The following is a 21,086-nucleotide window of genomic DNA, read 5'->3' as shown; positions in this document are numbered from 1 at the left end:
TGCACCCGCTGAGTTTCTCCAGCTTTTTTCTGTACCTTAGAGATTTCAAATGTCAGCTTCAAAAAAGGTTCTTTAGACCCCACTTCAGACTCATTTACAAGTACAATATTTTACGAGAATGATCCCTGGGATGATTGGGTTAATGTATGATGAGTGTTTGACGGCACTGGACCTGTACTCGCGGGAGTTTAGAAGGATGAGGGGAGGAGGGGGTGGGGGAAGGGGGAGGATCTCACTGAAACTTACCGAATACTGAAAAACCCAGGATAGAGTGGATGCGTAGAGGATATTTACACTAGTGGGAGAGTCTAGGACCAGAGGGCACAGCCTCAGAATAAAAGGACATACGTTTAGAAAAGAGATGAGGAGGAATTTCTTTAGTCTGAGAATGGTGAATCTCCGGGATTCGTTGCCACAGGAGGCTGTGGAGCCCAAGTCATTGGGTATTTTTAAAGTGGAGATTGACAAGTTCTCGATTAATAAGGGTGTCAGGGGTTATGGTGAGATGGTAGGAGAATGGGGTTGAGATGGAAAGATATATGAATTAGATATTTGATATATGATTGAATGGCAGTGTAGACCCGATGGGACGAATGGCCTAATTCTGCTCCTATGACTTAACTTATGAAAACAGAATCACAAATAAATAATTATCTTCCCTTAGACCAAACATATTACTTCAAGTTCCAATCGATGGCATCTCTAACAATGCAACACTGCATTGCTAGTAGCAATGGAGTGTGGACAGGGATTACATCCCAACAATGACTGGCTAAGAGAGGACAAATATTCTCCTTCTCTAACTCACCAAGTGATGCCTCAAAGCAGGCAAACTGTTCACTAAAGTCAAAGATTCATCTGTAACGTTAGTGTCACTGGAATGCAGGGGGAACTCCAGAGTTCCTGAAGAATTTTTCACGTGCAATGTCTGGTAAACTTCTGAATATTTTTCTGGTGGGAAATAAATACAGCCTATACTAATAGTGGAAAGATTAAGAAGGCTCGATTTTTCTTCTCAGAATGGAGAACATTTTGTTTGGTTTAGTTTAGTTTATTATTGTCACATGTACCAAGGTGTAGTGAAAAGCTTTTTTGTTGCATACTATCCAGTCAGCAGAAAGACTGTATGTGATTACAATCACGCCATCCACAGTGATCAGATACATGACAAACGGAATCATGTTTATTGCAAGATAAAATCCAGCAAAGTCCGATTAAAGATAGCCCGAGGGTCTCCAATGGGATAATTGGTAGGTCAGGACCGCACTCCAGCTGGTGATAGGATGGTTCAGTTGCCTCGCAGCGTCAGCGATCCAGGTTTGATCCTGACCTCGGGTGCTGTCTGTGTGGAGTTTGCATGTTCTCCTTGTGGCTGCGTGGGTTTCCTTCGGGTGCTCCACCTCCCTTGGCAGTGCTTTCCAGGCATCCGCCACTCTCCATGGAAAATAACTTACACACATCTCCTTTCGACTTTACCCCTCTCACCTTAATGCGGCAACGTTGTCGTGGCACAGTGGCGCAGCGGTAGAGTTGCTGCCTCACAGCGCTTACAGCGTCAGAGACTCGGGTTCGATCCCGACTACGGGTGCTGTCTGTACGGAGTTTGTACGTTCTCCCCGTGACCGCGTGAGTTTTCTCCGAGATCTTCGGTATCCTCCCACATTCCAAAGGCGTACAGGTATGTAGGTTAATTGGGTTGTCCCTAGTATGTGTATGATAGTGTTAATGTGCGGGGATCGCTGGTCGGCGCGGACTCGGTGGGCCGAAGGGCCTGTTTCCGTGCTGTATCTCGAAACTAAATGAAAAAGTAAATCTCTAGTCTTTGACATTTCCACCTTGGGGAAAAAGGTTGTGACTGTCTACCTTATCTATGCGCTATATTTGGATTTCATTCCACTGAAACTTTGTACAAATGTCATGTTCATTTAGTGAGCCAGAGAAAGGCTGGATAATGTCAGAACTGATCCCTAGAGCCCTTCTTACCCTTCTTGTCTAGTTACCATGCATCAATGGGCAAAAAGGTCCGCATGGACAAGATGGGCCGAAGGGCCTGTTTCTGCGCTGGGTGCTGTTTTAACTCCATGAGAATCAAAAATCTTTCACTTACAGAGCCTCTGCCCTGATCTCAGGGCATAGTAAGAATGGTGCCCAGGTGAATTTTGTGAATATGTGCAGGTAATTAATGGTTGGTATGGACTCAGTGGGCCGAAGGGCCTGTTTTCATGCTGACTCAATAGTCAGTGTGGACTCAGTTGGCCCAAGGGCTTGTTTCCACACTGTATCTCCAAACTAACCTAAAGTAATAACTGCCGATTTGTGCATAGCAAGTTCCTAACTCCAGCAATGTGTTACCCACAACTCAATCCATACAACTAGTGGAAGGACTCAATTAATTAATAAGGGTGTCAGGGGTTTAAAGAGAGAAGGCAGCAGAATGGGGTTAACATAGACATAGAAAAATGGAAACTAGGTGCAGGAGTAGGCCATTCGGCCCTTCGAGCCTGCACCGCCATTCAATATGATCATGGCTGAGAGGGATGAGAGGGAAAGATAGATCAGCCATGATTGAATGGCGGAGTAGACTTGATGAGCCGAATAACTAAATTCTGTTCCTATAACTTGTGAACTTCTGAATCCATACATCGAGTGGTAACTGTTTGATGGAACTGACAGTTTTGTCCTGTTATATGGAATCTTTTACAACTACCTGAGAATAATTCCACCAAAATCCCTCTTAAAGAGTTGAGAATATCATGTTCGGCAGAGACATAGTGGTCCGAAGGGGCCTGTACCTGTGCTGTACTGCTTAGTTGTAGAAATACAGCATGGGATCAGGCCCTTCGACCCACCATGGGTCTTTCGGCCCACTGAGTCAATGCCAACCAACAATCATCCCATACACTAGTCCTGCCCTACACACCAGGGACAATTTACAGAAGCCATATAACCTACAAACTCGCAAGTCTTCTCGGAGGAAACATAGAAACATAGAAAATAGGTGCAGGAGTAGGCCATTCGGCCCTTCGAGCCTGCACCGCCATTCAATATGATCATGGCTGATCATGAAACCCACGCAGTCACAGGGACAACATGCAAACTCCACACTCACAGACAGCACCCGAGGTCACGATTGAGCCTGGGTCTCCAGTGCTGTGAGGCAGCGGCTCTACCCGCTGCAGGACTGTGCCTCCCTGGTGGGATGATGTGTTGACACATGGTCACAGGCAGTGTGAAGAAATGCAGGTTTAGATGCCATCAGGGAAAAACCAGTATTGAAGAATTTGGACAAAATATTTAATTTGAACATTTCCCAACCAAATAAAATAACATTGCGGATGCTTTGCCCGAATGAAGTGAGAGATGTTGCTGAGATCCTCCGCACTCAATGGTGGGTGCCTGCGAGTCTATTATTGACCCAAAGGGCGATAATTGATGTCAAGTGCCACCATTCCAAAGGGAATCGTGCCTGCGGTAGGCTTTCAGGAAAACTCTGAGACATCGTAGAGCAATGAGCCGTAGCATTTAGGCGGCACGGTGGCACTGCAATAGAGTTACTGCCATACCGCGCCAGAGACCTGGGTTCGATCCTGGTGCTGTCTGTCTGTACGAAGTTTGTACTTTCTCCCTGTGACATCGTGGGATTTCTCCGGGTGCTCTGGATTCCTCCCACACTCCAAAGACATAGATTTGGAGGTTAATTGTCTTTGGGAACAATTGTAAATTATCCCTAGTGTGTAGGATAGTGTTAGTGTACGGTGTGATCACTGGTCAGCACAGGCTCGATGGGCTGAAGGGCCTGTTTCCACACCCTACACTAAACTGCGGTTTGCTCCTTGCTGGACTGAGATGGGGTTTCCTGTGAAAAATACATTTCGAATAATTGGAGAGATTAGGATCAGAGAGCACAGCCTCAGAATAAAAGGACGTACCTTCCGAATGGAGATGCAGAAGGATTTCTTTACCCAGAGGAGGACGATTCTGTGAAATTCATTGCCACAGACGACAGTGGAGGCAAAGCCATTGGGTATTTTTAAAGCAGGGATTGATAGATTCTTGATTAGTAAAGAGGTCAAAGATTACGGGGAGAAGACAGAAGAATGGGGGTGGAGGTCTGCCATGATTGAATGGCAGTGGAGATTTGATGGGCTGAATGGCCTAATTCTACTCCTATGTCTGATAGAACAGAACATGCAGGAACAGGACCTTTGGCCCCACAATATCCTCTGCACGTGATCCATATTGCTCCATTGCTCTGCATATTCATGTGCCTATCTAAAAACCTCTTAAGCGCCACTATTTTATCGCCCTCCACCACCACCCCTGGCAGTGGGTTCCAGGCACCCACCATCCTCAGTGTAAGAAACCTGCCCCGCATATCTCCTTGTGAACAGTAATATCATTTAAGTGTCACTACATCCATAGAGACGGTGAAAGCCAGCAATACAGCTTTCTGAAATAAATCTGCATTCACTGATGATCTGAATTAGGAGATTCCTGTCCATATATCTGTCCAAATTTATTCTATCCTTTTCCACACTTCCAAGTACAGTCTAGTATCGCTAATTTACATATACTGCGAGGAAAAGTTCCTTACTTTGGGTGCTGTCTCAAGAGATTCTGCCTGACCTGCTGAGTTACTCCAGCATTCTGTGTCCTTTTGTGTTTTGGAGTCAAAGAGTCATACAGCGTGGAAACAGGCCCTTGGCTCATCTTGCCCACACCAACCAACATACCCCAAGTATAGTCCTACATGCCTGCATTTGGCCAATATCCCTCTAAACATGTCCTATCCATTTGCCTGTCTAAATGTTTCTTAAATGTTGCGATAGTACCTGCCTCAACTACCTCCTCTGTCAGCTCGTTCCATACACCTACCGCCCTTTCAGTAAAAAAGTTACCAGCACCTGTAAGGGCATCACGGTGGTACAGTAGTAGAATTGCTGCCTTACAGCCCCAGAGACTTGGGTTCAATCCTGACTACGAACTGGGTGGGTGTCTGTATGGAGTTTGTACGTACACCCCGTACGGACCGCACATGTTATCCGTGGGTGCTCCCGTGTCCTCCCACACTCCAAAGACGTACATTGTAAAAGTTAATTGGCTTTGGTAAAAATTGGAAATTGCCGCTAGTGTGTAGGATAGTGCTAGTGTACGGGGTCATCGCTGGTTGGCGCAGACTCAGTGGACCGAAGGGCCTGTTTCCGCTCTATATCCCTAAACTAAACTAACCTGTCGTTCATTGTTTCTGCGTATAAATGTCAGTCATTACACACATTCCACCATAAAAAAGGATGGCACTGAAACGATTATTCTTTATTTTTCTCCAGGTACGATTTACCATTAATGTTTAGGAAGGAACTGCAGATGCTGGTTTAAACCGAAGACACGTGCAAAAAGATGGAACAATTCAACGGGTCAGGCAGCATCTCTGGAGAAAAGGAATAGGTGACGTTTCGGGTCGAGACATCTGAAGAAGAGTCTCGACCCGAAATGTTACCTATTTCTTTTCTCTGGAGATGCTGACTGACCCGTTGAATTACTCCATCTTTTTGTGTTCACCATTAATGTTAGATGATTGCATGCACGGGGAACGGATTCCGTAAATAAGGGGGAGTAAAGGTTGGGAGTTGGTGGACTGAGCATTGACCTCAGGGTGATGGCAAGTCCTAGAGACATCGCACAGGGGCAGAGCACGGTGCTTCCCCACCCCGTCAGCTCTGCATGAAGAGATGGTAGTTAGTGCGAGTGAACTCCTGGTGGATGGTGTCCAAGAAGTTGTCTGGATCCTCCTGGACCACCCTCGGGATGGTGAAGCAACTCTGCTCGGGGGTGTAGGTGAAGGAGAAGGTGCTGGAGAAGATGATGCCGTCGCTCCTCATCAGAAACAGGGGGGCGGTGACGGGCTGGCGAAACCAGCGCCACTCTCTGCTGTACGAGCTGATATCAGGCACCACGCACAGCAGCGACTTGGGGTCTCTGTCGAGAGAAGGCGATGGGCAGTTTAGTTTCGTTTAGAGATACAGCACAGAAGCAGCGCCTTTGGCATCCACCAGAGATCCCCATACACTATTGTACACACTAGGGACAATTCACAATTTTTACCAAAGCCAATCAACCTACAAAATCTGCAAGTGTTTGGAGTGTGGGAGGAAACCAGTGCACCCGGGGAAAACCCACACGGCCACAGGGAGAATGTGCAAACTCCGTACAGACAGCACCCGTAGTCAGGATCGAACCCGGGTCGCTGGCGCTGTAAGGCAGCAACTCTACCGCTGCGCCACCACGCTGTCCCAGTTAGATGGAGCACCCAGAGGAAACCCACACCCAAACGATCACGGGGAGAACGTGTAAATTACACAGACACAGCGCCCGAGGTCAGGATCGAACCCATGTCTCTGGCGCTGAGGCAGCATCTCTACCAGCCACTGTGTCACTGTGCCACCCTTTATGTCCAAATTCCATGCCCATATCCATCCCCGCCCGTCACACTGCCTCAGTTGCTTCAATACCTTTCATTTCCTTCATCCCAGCATGGCATCAGGCCCTTTGGCCCGTCAGATCCATGCCGCCCATGGTGCCAAGTTAAATTAACCCAATGAAGGACGGCACAGTGACACAACAGTAAAGTTGTTACCTTACAGTGCCAGAGACCCGGGCTCAATCCTGGCTACATGTGCTGTAATGTCAACATTCTGTCTGTGTGGAGTTTGCACGTTCTCCCTGTGACCGTGTGGATTTTCTATGGGTGCTCTGGTTTCCGCCCACACTACAAAGATGTACAGGCTTATAGGTTAAATAGTTTTGGTATATATTCCTAGTGTGTACGATTGTGTTAGTGTACAGGGATCGCTGGTTGGTGCCGACTCAGTCGGCCAATGGGCCTGTTTCCATGTTGTATCTCTAAAGTCCAAAGTCTAAAAACCTGCACATGGTCTGTATCCAAAGAACTTAGAACAGAATAGCACAGGAACAGGCCCTTCGGCCCACAGTGTCCGTGCCGACATATGCGCCATTCTTTTGTAATTGTCTGGAACTATCTGCCGGGATTAATGGTTGAGGAAGATTTGATGTGGTATTTAAGAGACTTTTGGCTAGGCATATACTTTGCAGAGAATGGATAGAAATGAATGAAGCGCAGGCAGATAAGAGTTGACATCAAGTTCAACACAGTTATTGTGGGCCTAAGACCCTGTTCCTGTGCTGTACGGTTCTATGTTCTGTCTAGATATATTGCACATAGAATATAGAGCGCATCACAGGAACAGATGCGACACAAAATGCTGGAGTAACTGAGTGGGTCAGGCAACTTCTCTGAAGAACATGGATAGGTGATGTTTGTGGTCGAGGCCCTTCTTCAGACTGAAACGTCTCCTATCCACGTTCTCCACAGATGCTGCCTAATCTGCTGAGTTACTCCAGCACTTTGTGTCCTTTTTTGTAAGCCAGCATCAGCAGTTCTTTGTTCCTACGAGAACAGCTGGTTGTAACATCTGCCTTACCTGTACATCGTTTCTGCCTCCACGTCGCCGAACCACACCTTCAGGTTGGGAGTGAAGCTTTCTCCTTGCACTTCTAACGTGGCTACGTCACCTCCTCCGTTCAGCTTGGGGAAACAAGAGCAAATTGTGGAGAGTCACAGTCACCAGAACAGGGCTGATGAGACCAAACCCCAAAACCAAGCAGCATCTAATTAATGACCAAGTCCCCACGTCAAACCCTCTCGCTTCCACAGGATGAGTGCCAAGCAATTCATTTAGATGAAACCAGAAACCAGACACTCAGATCTTTCTGCTCCAGGGCATGGAATAGTCGCAGAATACCTTGCAAAGGAGATCGCCACTCTAATGTACGTGCCTTTAGAAAGATTAGGAGGGATTTCTTTAGACAGAGGGTAGTGAATCTGTGGAATTTGTTGCTGCAGATGGCTGTGGAGGCCAAGTCTTTGGGTGTTTTTAAAGTTGGGATTACGTATGTTTGTGTTTAGTTTAGAGATACAACATGGAAACAGGTCCTTCAGCCCACCGAGTTCATGCTGGTTTTTAAGTTTTAAGTTTAAGTTTAAGTTTATTGGCCAAGTATGTTCACATACAAGGAATTTGCCTCGGTGCTCCACTAGCAAGTGACAATGTGACATGCAGTGACAATTAAGAATGACACATCAAACATTAAACATTAATAATAAAACATTATCGATTAAACATGTGAATCAAATAAAATACCAGAGCTACATGGCTACAGAATTTTGGTTATTGAATAGAACTACTACTCGTGGAGAAAAAGTTATTTTTATATCAGGCTGTGGCAGCTTTGACAGTCCTGAGTCGCCTTCCAGAGGGAAGCGATTCAAAGAGTTTGTGGACAGGGTGAGAGGGGTCAGAGATGATCTTACCCGCTCGCGTCCTGGCTTTTGCAGTGTACAGTTCCTCAATGGAGGGAAGGTTGCAGCCAACAACCTTCTCAGCTGATCGGACGATTCTCTGCAGCCTCCGGGCGTCTTGCTTGGTGGCTGAGCCAAACCAGACCATGGTGGGTTCTATGTTATCCCACTTTCCCATTCACTCCCTGCACACCAGGGGCAATTTACATAAGACCAATTAACCTACAAACTCGCATGTCTTTGGAATGTGGGAGGAAACCGGAGCAAACCTGAACTTGCGGCAAGATGTAGACCCATGGAACTGCGGATGCTGCATTGCACAAAAGGGCATAAAGCGTTGGAGGAACTCAGCGGGTCAGGTAGCATCTCTGGAGAACATGGATAGGTGACATCTCGGATCGGGGATCTTCTTCTGATTGATTGTGGGTAGGTGTGGGGGGGGGGGGGGGGGGGGGGGGGGGGGGGGGGGGGGTGGGGGGGTGGAAAAAGCCTGGCAGGTAAACATGTAAGACACCCAAGCTGAACTAATTAATCTTAAGTTGGTTGGTTTGTACTTCGTTTTTGTAAACAACATCAACCCACCAGCAATGCTTGTGTGGCCAGAGAGGTCTGTGAATGTCCCATTTTCAGAGGCGCTGCAAAGATCTGACGATGGTGATGATATTGTCACATGTGCCTATGTTCCATGTACAGGGAAATTCTTTGTTTTGCATACAGGTCCACCACCGATTTTCCATCACCCTTGGTTCCAGAGCCTTGCCATATTACCCGTTTTGCCAGACCAACGGAGGTCACAACCTCGGGAGGGGGGGGGGATGCTGAGACACTATGAGTCGGCTATGGGAACAGAGAACGGATCTGCCGGCTCCGGCGAATTCAATCCGCCGATCGGCTGCGGAAGTCCCGATGAGGTTGAGATTGGCCACCTCACCCGGTCTAGGCACTATATTTTTGGGTGGACTTCCAGGGGGCATTTCATGTAGACTCTCGTGATTTTGTTCGGGTTAAAGGAGGTGCCAGACCACTGGTTGCCGATAAAATCGGTGGTGGACCTGTACAATCCAGTAAAATTGTACAATAGATTAAGCACAAAAGTGCATCAATGTAGCGTAATAGGTACACAAAGTGTCGCCATGTTTCTGGCACCAATAAAGTTTCAAATTTAAACTAGATTGGGCGCCAGGAAGGTGGCAACTCATTGTGGACTTAGATCTCACCTCAAGGCTGCAGATGACAGGAACCGGGGTGACGGGAGAGTGAAGCTGAGCCAGACTCTCGGTGAACGTGTACTCTACCACCTCGGTCCCAATAATGGTCCAGCAGGCACCATCACTCAGCACCTCCTTGTTGGCTTCCTTGCTGCAAGGCATGGCCTGGTAATGTCACAACACAACAACAAGGCCAGTCATTCAAAAGGGGCTGCCAGCATCAAAGACCCACACCACCCTGGCCACACGCTCTCACTTCGAGAGCCCAAGTCCAGAGTGTTTCACTGCCAGATGTACCGGCGATGGAACAATGACACTCCCACTTGCGGCAGCGTAACATAAACTCAATACTCACAGATAATATTTAATTTTGCAGTAGGACCGGCCCCAGGACAAAGGCCAGGGAATGGAAAGGCAGCTTATGGTCGTATATACCTGGAACTGTATGATCTTCTCGTTGGAGAGACACAGGTACATGCCGTTGGTGTCCTTGATGTGGAAGGCGCACTTGTGGAGTTGAGAAACAGGCTCGTCTACATCCAACACCGCGTACTGCTTGCACACCTTCCGAATGATCTGTCCACACAATTACCACAGGGAGAAACAAAATACTTGATGGCTTTTTTTTTCCCAAAGGCACTCACTTCAAAAAACTGCAGCACCCAACTTTGCACAAAGTATGGTCTCCTTGGCATCAGCTCCACCTACATCAACCGACTCCAACTGGTCCAGAACGCAGCAGCCCGACTCATCACCCACACCAAATCCTGGCATCACATCACTCCAGTCCTCAAACAACTTCACTGGCTTTCCATCGCCCACCGGATCAACTACAAAATCCTGATCCTCACCTACAAAGCCCTCCACCATCTGCCCCCCCCATATCCCACTGACCTCCTCTACCCCTACCAACCCTCACGGTCCCCCAGATCCACATCAGCCGGTCTCCTCTCCATCCACAAGTCCAACCTCCGCAGTTTTGGGGACAGAGCCTTCTCCAGGGCAGCTCCCAGGCTCTGGAACTCCCTCCCCCAACTGATCCGCAATTCCGTGTCCCTCACCATCTTCCAGTCCCGCCTCAAGACCCATCTCTTCACCTCTGCCTATCCTTAGCCCCACGTCCCCCTCCCTTTTCATCTGTGCATTAATTGCCTCATATTGTGTTTTGTATTGAATTCTGTCTTTACTTTGTGTACTAGTCATGTCTCTACTATTTATTTCATTCCCCTTACATGTTTTTCCTCTACCTGCTAAATTTTTGTAAGGTGTCCTTGAGACTCTTGAAAGGCGCCCATAAATAAAATTTATTATTATTATTATTATACAGTCATAGCATCAAGCAGCATGTAAACAGGCCGTTCGGCACTACTTTTATTCAGTTTAGTTTACTGTCACGTGTGTATCGTGGTACAGTGAAAAGCTTTCTTGTTGCGTGCTATCCAGTCAGTTCAAAGACTACACATTACATGGTTATAAACATGACTATACTTGCCCATGCCAACCAAGCAGCCCCATCTACACTCATCCCACCTGCTTGCGTTTGGCCCATATCCCTCTAAATCTTTCCTATTTCCTAAAGAGCAATGTATCAATGAGCATATAATCTCTTTCAGTGAGATTTATCAAGGGACAAACATTAACCACAGACACTGGGGATGACTTTACTACCTTCCTTCAAAGTTGTTCCAGAGGTTTCTTGTACATCTAGATGGTGAGTAGAAAGGGCCTTGGGTTAATGTCTCATTGTAATGATGGCTGCTTTGACCGGTTGTAATCCTGCAACACCACCCAGTCTAGAGTGCGGGGGGATCTCATCGAAACCTACCGGATAATCAACGTCCCAGATAGAGTGAATGTGGAAAGGATGTTTTCAGTAGTGGGAGTATCTAGAAGCAGAGGGCACAGCCTCGGAATACAAGACGAACCTTTCGATTGGAGATGAGGAGGAGTTTCTTTAGCCATGGTGGTGGTGAATCTGTGGAATTCTTTGCCACAGTCGGCTGAGGAAGCCGAGTCTTTGGGATTTTTAAAGTCGTGCTTGATAGATTCTTGATCAGTACGGGTGTCAAAGGTCATGAGGAGAAGGCAGGAGAATGGAGGTGAGAGGGAAAAATAGATCAGGCGTGATTGAATGGCAGAGTAGACTCGATGGGTTGAATGGCCTAATTCTGCTCCCATGTCTTTGATCTTATGAGTCTTGAATCTGTACTCTTCTGTTTTGGCTGGGGGCAAGGGTTAAGGCAGGCTTTCTTTGATGTGACATTTTTGGTCCCCTTTATAATCAAAGCATCATTTCTACACAGTAGAACTCATTTTCGAGGATATCTTCAACTCAAAGTGGGTGAGAAAATAATACTCAGTGCAATGGCATAACTGTTGAGCCACCTGAGACCCGGGAGCAATCCTGATCCCTGGTGCTGTCTGTGTGAAGTTTGCTCGTCCTCCCTGCGACTGTGTGGGTTTCCTCTGGGTGCTCCGGTTTCCTCCCATGTTCTAAAGACGTTCGAGTTTGTAGGTTAATTTGGCCTCGGTAAATTGCCCCTAGTGTGTAAGGAGTGGATGAGAAAATGGGATAAAATAGAAATGGTGCGAAGAGGTGAGCGACGGTTAGTGCGGCCCCGATGGGCCGAATGGTCTGTTTCCATGTTGTATCTCTAAACCAATGTAAGATTGGGACTTGTCTGCAATGACCAGCAAGAAGACACTCGTACCATGCTGGGCAGGGAGACTCCTGAAGAGGTGCAGATTAATTTGACGGCTGATCCATATCGGATATACCCATCGCGTGGATAAAATTCACCCTTACGGCTGGAGTCATTGTCTGTAGGGGAAATAAGAGGTTCTAGATTAGGGTGGGGAGCAGAGAGAGGAGTTCAGCTTATGTTTAGTTCTAGTAGAGTTTAATCATGCACATGATGTCCGTCGGCCAACCATGTCCACGTCAACTATCGATCACCCTTTAGTTTGAGACTTTACTTTTAGACTGTAGAGTTGACAGATCCATACTCCCATTGACTCCACCTACACTTCACACTGCCTCGGGAAAGCAGCCAACATAATGAAAGACTCGTCCCACCCGGACATTCCTTCTTCTCCCCACTCCCCCCAATTGTACAAAAGGTACAAAAAAACTTGAAAACACAAACCGCCAGACCCAGGAACAGCTTCTACCAGTTTCCTCCCACATCCCAAAGCCGTGCGGGTTTGTAGGTTAATTGTCCAGAGTGTGTAGGAGTAGATGAGAAATGGGTACAACATAGAACTAGTGTGAATGGATGATCGAATGTCGGTAAGGACCTGGTGGGTGAAGGACCTGTTTCCACCCTGTATCTCTTAACTGAACTAAATTGGCTGACAACTTCAATACAGCACAGTGGTGCAGCAGTAGACCTGCTGCCTTACAGCGCCAGAGACCCAGGTTTGATCCTGACCCCGGGTGCTATCTGTACAGAGTTTGTACGTTCTCCCTGTGCCCGCATGGGTTTTCTCCAGGTGCTCCGCTTTCCTCCCACACTCCAAAAACGTGCAGGTTTGTAAGTTAATTGCCCTTTGGTGAAATTGTACATTGTTCCTAGTGTGCGTAGGATCGTGTTAGTGTGCGGGGGTCTCTGTTCGGTGTGGACTCGGGGGCTGAAGGGCATGTTTCTGCGCCGTATCTTCAAACTCTACGAAAAGGAAACACTTACCCAGGTGCAGTGTGAAAGCTCCCCATTGCCGGGCACTGGCGACAAACTGCCCTCCATCCACGCAGAGGTACCGTGTACTGACTGTCTGAGATCGCAGCCGATTAAACAAGGCCACCTTGGAGTCTGAAGAAATACACACTGCGCACAAAGTGAAAGAAACAAGAGCTCGTTCAACTCAGCAACACATTGAAGCTCTGGCCAGGACAGCACATCACATCTTCTTTTGAAGGCTCAGGAGGTTTGGCATGCCCCCAACAACCCTCACCAACCTCTCCGCATTCTCCATGGAAAGCATTTTATCGGGATGTATCACAGTGTGGTTTGGGAACAAATTCAACCTGGACCGCAAGAGATTGCAGAGAATTGTGGGTGCAGACCAGACCAGACCATCACACGAACCAACCTCCCTTCCAATGATTCCATCTACACTTCACACTGCCTCAATAAGGCCACCAGTGTAATCAAGGGCCAGTCTCACCCCAGAAACTCCCTCTTCTCCCTTCTGGCAAGAGTTACGGAAACCCCACACCTCCAGACTCAGGGACAGTTTCTTTCCAGCTGTTATTAGGCAACTGAAGCATCATATCACCAACTAGAGAGCAGTTCTGGCCTCATTGGAAACCCTAGACGATCTGCACTAAACGTTATTTCCTTTATCCTGTATCTGTACGCTGTGGATGGCTCGATTGTAATCATTGTATAGTCTTTCTGCTGACTGGGTAGCATGCAACAAAATGCTTTTCACTGGACCTCGATGCACTTGATCATAAACTAAACTAAACTAAACTGGCCCTCTGCAAAACTGCTCCTAGTATGTGGGGTATGGATGAAGGAGGAAGTAAAGTCACCCCCACTGTCTTGCGTTAATGTTTTTCCTTTGATTAATGCTCTTTATGAAATCGGAAAGGTTTAGAAGCCAGGCGACTCTTTGAGTAGGGGCCACAGAAGTGAATCTGCAATCATTCATTACAATCAAGCCCTTTTACGGCTCAATTGTAATCATGTATAGTCTTTCCGCTGACTGGATAGCACGCTGCAAAAAAGTTTTTCTCTGTACCTCAGGGCATGTGACTATAAACTAAACTAATCTAAATGTGGCCCACTTCTCAAGTAATACTTACACTCGGCATTCTTAATGGACTGCTTTTTCTGGGAAGGTTTTGAAATGATCTTGATGAGTTTGCTGTAGAAGGTACCGACTTCTTGCCCGTTGCCGAGGAAGAGACGCAAGACGATGCGAAAGTGTTTGCGTTTTTCAGCGTCGGAGACGTACAATGCTTTGGCGCAGCCGAACTTCTGCAAGGACAGAGAGTAGATGAGTGAATCATCACAAGCCCGGTTCTAATGACCCTGTTGCCCACATGGTCCACACACCATTCACCTTGAACTGATCAGGCATTTAAGAGGCAACCACATTGGTGAGTCTGAAGTCCAGAGCTCATCAGGGCAGAATTCCTCCTTGAAGAGGTTTTTGCTTAGAGTTTTAGCATGGAAGCCACCGAGTTCACGCTGACTATTGATCACCCATTCCATAGGTTCTATGTTGCCCCACTTTCTCATCCACTCCCCACACACACACTAGAGGTGATTTTGCTGAGACAACTAACCTACAAACCCGCACGTCTCTAAACACCATGTGGGACTCCTTCATTGTTTTGGTTTAAAGATACAGCGTGAAAACAGGCCCTTCGGCCCATCAGGTCCACACTGACCATCAATCACCTGTTCACACTGGATCTATGTTATCCCACTTTCGCATCCACTCCCGACACACACGAGAGGCGATTTTACTGAGGCCAATCATCCTACAAACCCACACGACTTTGGGATGTGAGAGGAAATCAGATCACCCAGAAGAAACCCACACTCACACTGTCATAGGGACAACGTACAACTTCCATGGCGAGAGCGCCTGAGGTCAGGATCGAACCTGGGTCTCTGCCACTCTGCAGCAGCAACTCTACCTGCTGTGCTGTGAGGACCTGAGCCGACGGCAACACCAGCATCCACTAAGCTAGAGCTAACACGGGCTAATCTGCTGTCATTATTACCTGTGTGTCAGGCAGTTCTTCAAAGCTGACCTTCAATGCATCTCCTTGAGTAGTCGCCACATTATCCAGGCCCATGTAACCAGAGAGTCTGCAGTTCGATTCACTGAGACCCCAGGCTGAAACAAAAACAGATACAGTTTCTTGAAAGTGGCATTACAGGGCAGCATAGTAGTAAAGCTGCTGCCTCACAGAGCTAGAGACCTGTCTACAGATGCTGTCTGTTGGGAGTTTGTACCTTCTCCCCGTGACCATGAGGGTTTTATCTGGGCGCTCTGGATTCCTCCCGTACGCCCAAGACGTAGAGTTTTGTAGCTTAATTGCCTTTGGTAAAATTGTAAATTGTCCCTAGTGTGTAGGATACAGCTAGCGAACCGGGTCTATGATTGCTATCCAGCAAGGACTCGATGGGCCAAAGGGCCTGTTTCTACACTGCATCTCGAAAGTCTAAAGTCTGAAATTAGATAGGGTGGTCAAGAAGGCTTTCAGCATATTGGCCTTCATCAGAATATTGAGTAATGAAGTTGGGAGGTCTTGTTACAGTTGTACAAGGCATTGGTGAGGTCACATTTAGAGTATTGTGTTCACTTTTGGTCACTCTGTCTTATGAAAGATTAACAACATGTTAAGCTGGAAGGGTGCAGAGAAGATTTATGAGGATGTTGCCAGGATTCGAGGCGAGAGAGAGCAGGTTTGGACTTTATTCCTTGGAGTGCTGGAGAATGAGAGGTGATCTTATAGAGGTGTATGAGATCGTGAGAGGAGTAGATAGGGTAAATGTCTTTTACCCACAGTAGGGGAATCAAGAACCAGAGGACATAGGTTTACATGAGGAGGGAAAGAGTTAATAGGAACCTGAGGGGCAACATTTTTACACAAAGGGTGGTAGATGTATGGAACGAGTTGCCGGAGGAGGTAGTTGAGGCATATATTATCACAATGTTTAAGAAACATTGGGGCAGGTATATGGATTGCTTAGGTTTAGAGGGATATGGGCCAAATGCAGGCAGGTGGGATTAATGTACCTGTAGATCGCATATATTGGATGGAGTGGGCAAGTTGGGCCAAAGAGCATGTTTCCACTGTATGATTCCATGACACTAAAATGGGTGTCAGTGCTCACGGGATAAGTGGATAATATTTTGCCCATTGAAGATACAGAACTGCAGATGCTGGTTTACACAAAAACACAGTGTTGAAGTAAATCACTGGGTCAGTCAGCATCTCTGGAGAACATGGATGGGTGAGGTAACTCCCCACAGACGGCACCCGAGGTCAGGATTGAACCCGGCTCTCTGGCACGGTGAGGCAGCGGCACTACCCACTGCACCACTGTGTCGCTACTGCCGTGTTATCGATAACATCACCAGTGGACCAGGCTGGGCTAAAGGAGAGAGAGAGAGAGAGAGAGAGAGAGAGAGAGAGAGAGATGCCACCAGCATAATCTAGGATGAGTTTCACCCCGATCACTCTCTCTTCTCCCCTTCCCATCAGGCAAGCTGTACAGAAGTGTGAAAACGCACACCTCCAGATTCAGGGACAGTTTCTTCCCAGCTGTTATCAGGCAACTGAACCATCCCATCACCAACTAGAGAGCGGTCCTGACATCCCATCTACCTCATTGGAGCACATCAAAATATCTTTAATCCGACTTTACTGGAATTTACCTTACAATAAATGTTATTCCCTTTATCCTGTATCGGTACACTGCGGACAGCTTGGTTGTAATGATGTAGAGTCTTTTCACTGACAGGACAGCACGCAATAAAAATGCTTTTCACTGTATCTCGGTACATGTGACAATAATCAACTAAACTAAACTAAAAATATGGCAGTGTACGGGCAAAATCTCTGAGTGAATTCAGGGCTGAGGCTCAATAGACAATAGGTGCAGGAGTAGTCCATTCGGCCCTTCCAGTCAGCACTGCCATTCAATGTGATCATGGCTGATCATCCCCAATCCCCAACCAGCTCCTTATAGCTCCCGGTAAAGGAATTGAAAAATTCACTCAGTATTTACCAAAGATTTACAGGTTTGTGGCTAATTGGATCAGTAAAGATGTAAATTGTTCCTAGAGTGTGTAGGATAGTGTTAGTGTTCGTGGATTGCTGGCCATTGTGGACTCGGTGTGCCAAAGGGCCTGTTTTTGCGCAGTGTCTAAATTAAACTAAACTAAGCCAAAGAATGATCGACATTCATTGTCAAGTCTTCTTTGAATTGGCAAACGGCCCATGGCCAGTGAGTGGGAGTGTTTGAAAATCAGGTCGCACCTCCAGAGATCCAAGCTAAACTTTATACCTTCAAAGACGTAGCAGGCCACTGCTTGGCATTTTCGCATGGTTTCTTCAGTACTGGGGACCACAAGCAATTTGGTCCCTTTTCCACTGAGCCCGGGAAGAGATGCAGGTGAGGTAGTTTGTGGATTAATGGATGCATCAGCAAATGGAAAATAGCACAGGGATTCCCGACCAATATGCCACCCCTCAAAATATTGTTTTTGTTAAAGAGGCTCCTAGCCTGTTCTACCTGCTGCTGATGTAAAAGCCAAACAAACCAGACCATGCCTGAGGGAAGCAAATTATATTATATAGATTCATAGTCATACAGCATGGGAATAGGTTCTTCAGCCCAACTTGCCCATCTGCACTAGTTCCACTTGCCCGTATTTGGCCCACCGCTGCACCACCGTGCCGCCTTTAACTGTTCCTGGCCCGCTGAGTAATGCCCCTGTCCCACTTAGGAAACCTGAACGGAAACCTCTGGAGACTTTGCGCCCCACCCAAGGTTTCCGTGTGTGGTTCCCAGAGGTTGCAGGTGGTTGCCGGAGGTTGCAGGTAGTGGAAGCAGGTAGGGAGACTGACAAAAACCTCCGGGAGCCGCACGGAAACCTTGGGCGGGGCACAAAGTCTCCAGAGGTTTCCGTTCAGGTTTCCTAAGTGGGACAGGGGGATTACTCCAGCACCTTGCGTACCTATCGTCTCTGTAGCCATTATTAAAGTGACCAGTGACAACACGGTCCAAACTGTTGCTGTCTTTCTATCTTGTCTGGTCCTGTGACTTGAATCTACACATAGACTAGCCCTGATTTAAAAACACACTTGCACTGCCAAGAAATGTTATCCTTGGTCTGTGATAATCCTGGTGCAAAATTCCACTAACCCTTGGGTGCAAACCTCACTGCCCAGTACACTTAATAGCTCATTCAGAGATTCAATTCACAGAAAGCTGGCAGAGTCTCGGACTCCAGTCCAAAGCCACGAAGCTCCTAAACCATCATGTTCCCTCCATGTTAAGTTTGGCAGGGAGATGCCTCTGATTTGTGGACACAGATTTGCTCAAGGCAAATGACTGAGAGGCATTTCATGCCTGTTTTGGGAATTCTGTACATTGGGAATAAACGGGATGTGGTGGAGCGCAAGGATTGGAATACCTGTACATTGATTCAGAATTGCCTTACGTGTTGTCGGTCTTCACCTTAATGGTGGGGACAAGGAGGATAAGAAGCAAAAGGACACAAAATACTGGAGTAACTCAGCAGGTCAGACAGCATCTCTGGAGAAGAAATTGGTGCGGCCATATTTAGAGCATTGTGTTCCGTTCCGGGCACCATGTTAAAGGAAAGATGTTGTCAAGTTGAAACGGATGCAGAGAAGATTTATGAGGATGTTGCGAGGACTTGAGGGGCTGAGCTACAGGGAGAGGATGAGCAAACCAGGTCTTTATTCATTGGAGCACAGGAGGATGAGGGATGATCTTATAGAGGTGTGCAAAATCACAACAGGGCAGATGCACAGTCTCTTGCCCAGAGTTGGGGAATCGAGAACCAGTGGACATACTTTTAAGGTGAGAGTGGAAAGATTTAATGGGAACCTGAGGAGTAACTGTTTTACCCAAAGGGTGGTGGATGTATGGAACAACCTGCCGGAGGTGATTGTTGAGACAGGTACTATCGCAATGCTTAAGAAACATTTAGATAGGTACATGGATAGGGTAGGTTTGGAGGGATATGGGCCAAATGCAAGCGGGTGGGACTAGTGTAGATGGGACATGTTGACCAGTGTGGGCAAAGCGGGCTGAAGGGGCTGTTTTCACGCTGTAAGACCCTATGACTAAAATTTGGATAGGTGACGTTTCGGGTTGGGACCCTTCCACAGACTGATTGTAGGCGGGAGGGGTAGGGGGATGTTGAAAGCGAGAAGAGAGGAGGGATAATACAAAGAGTGGTGGGTGATAGATCAGTGCCGGGGAGGGAGTGTTTTATAAGCAAATGGCTGGACTTTATCTGACATTTCACCTGCCCCCCCGCCCGCCTGAGACCACCTATTACCTGCCAGGCTTTGTGTCCTGCCTCTCCAAGCTTTCTTTCCCAACTCACTACAATCAATTTGAAGAAGGGTCCCGATCCTAAACGTCACCTATCCATGTTCATCAGAGGTGCAGTCTGACCTGCTGAGTTACTCCAGCACTTTGTTTGGAGATACTGTGTGGAAACAGTCCCTTCGGCCCGTCAAGTTACCGCTGGCCAACGATCATCTGTACACTACCTCTGTCCTACACTCTAGGGACAATTTACAGTGACCAATTAACCAACAAAAATGTGTAGGAAAGAACTACAGATGCTGGTTTAAATCGAAGGTAGACACAAAATGCTGGAGTAACTCAGCGGGACAGGCCCGATAACCAACAAACCTGCACGTCTTTGGAATGTGGGAGGAAACCGGAGCACCAGGAGAAAACCCACACGGTCACAGGGAAAACGTAAAAACTCCATACAGACAGCACCCGAGGTCTGGATCGAACCTGGGTCTCTGGCCCTGTGAGGCAGCAACTCAACTGCTATGCCTGTGCCGCACCTTCAACGTCATAGTAAGCAAGTGGAGATCTTTGCCTCGTCACTTGAAGCATTGACTAAAAAAAGTTACAAATCCACTGAACTGATGTGTTGTCATTGTGCACAGATCCCAAGGAATAGACTCCCTCCAAATATAACATTGTTACTCAGTGAACAACATCGTCAATGTTCAGGCATCTTACATTTCAGCCGCTCGTGTTTTAGTCTCCATCCTGGGCCAGTCAGGTAGACAGATGGCGGGGGGCAGAAAAATCTAAAACAAGATTACAGAGGAAAACCAGCCATCAGTAAAGTCAAGGTGGAACTCCCGTTAATTCATGCTGCCTTGACAAGGCCACCAGTTGATTATCAAGGACCAGTCTCAGCCCGGTCACTCCCTCTTCTCCCCTCTCCCAACCGGCAAGAGGTATACAAGTGTGAAAATGCACACCTCCAGATTCAGGGACAGTTTCTTCCCAGCTGTTATCAAGCAACTGAACCATTTTATCACCAATTAGAGAGCGGTCAGAACTACCACCTACCTCATTGGAGACCTTCAAACTATCTTTAATTGGACGTTACTAGACTTCAACTTCCACTAAATTATAAACTGTACCCTTTATCCTGTATCTGTACACTGTGGACGGCTTGATTGTAATCATGTACATTCTTTTCACTGACTGGATAGTATGCAACAAAAAAGCTTTATTATTTTTCTAAGGACACAAAGTGCTGGAGTAACTCAGCAGATCAGGCAGCATCTCCGGAGAACAGGAATCCGAGGGGAAACTTTTTTATACAGACAGTGGTAGGTGTATGGAATTAGCTACCGGAGGAGGTAGCTGAGGAAGGTACTATCACAATGTTTAAAAAACATTTGGACAGGTACATGGATAGGATAAGGGCCAAGGTGGAACTAGTGTAGATGGGGCAAT

At 47.1% G+C, this 21,086-nt stretch overlaps 1 protein-coding gene across 1 annotated transcript in view; it reads right to left on the bottom strand.

Annotated features, from left to right (window-relative positions):
* Positions 1–2,409: 2,409 nt before the first annotated feature.
* The window catches only part of rbpjl (recombination signal binding protein for immunoglobulin kappa J region-like), a 33,142-nt gene continuing 14,465 nt past the window's right edge, over positions 2,410–21,086 (bottom strand). The window contains exons 4-12 of the mRNA XM_055652276.1: positions 20,355–20,425; positions 15,323–15,438; positions 14,393–14,567; positions 13,272–13,409; positions 12,297–12,406; positions 10,021–10,161; positions 9,595–9,750; positions 7,500–7,603; positions 2,410–5,976 (exon numbers count right to left, since the gene is read on the bottom strand). Coding sequence (XP_055508251.1) covers positions 5,712–5,976; positions 7,500–7,603; positions 9,595–9,750; positions 10,021–10,161; positions 12,297–12,406; positions 13,272–13,409; positions 14,393–14,567; positions 15,323–15,438; positions 20,355–20,425 — 1,276 coding nt within the window. The 3' untranslated portion in view covers positions 2,410–5,711. The remainder of the gene's footprint in view (positions 5,977–7,499; positions 7,604–9,594; positions 9,751–10,020; positions 10,162–12,296; positions 12,407–13,271; positions 13,410–14,392; positions 14,568–15,322; positions 15,439–20,354; positions 20,426–21,086) is intronic.

This window comes from Leucoraja erinacea, chromosome 21, assembly GCF_028641065.1.
Source record: "Leucoraja erinacea ecotype New England chromosome 21, Leri_hhj_1, whole genome shotgun sequence".
Taxonomy (NCBI): Eukaryota; Metazoa; Chordata; class Chondrichthyes; order Rajiformes; family Rajidae; genus Leucoraja; species Leucoraja erinaceus.
This window is presented reverse-complemented; position numbering and strand designations above follow the sequence as displayed.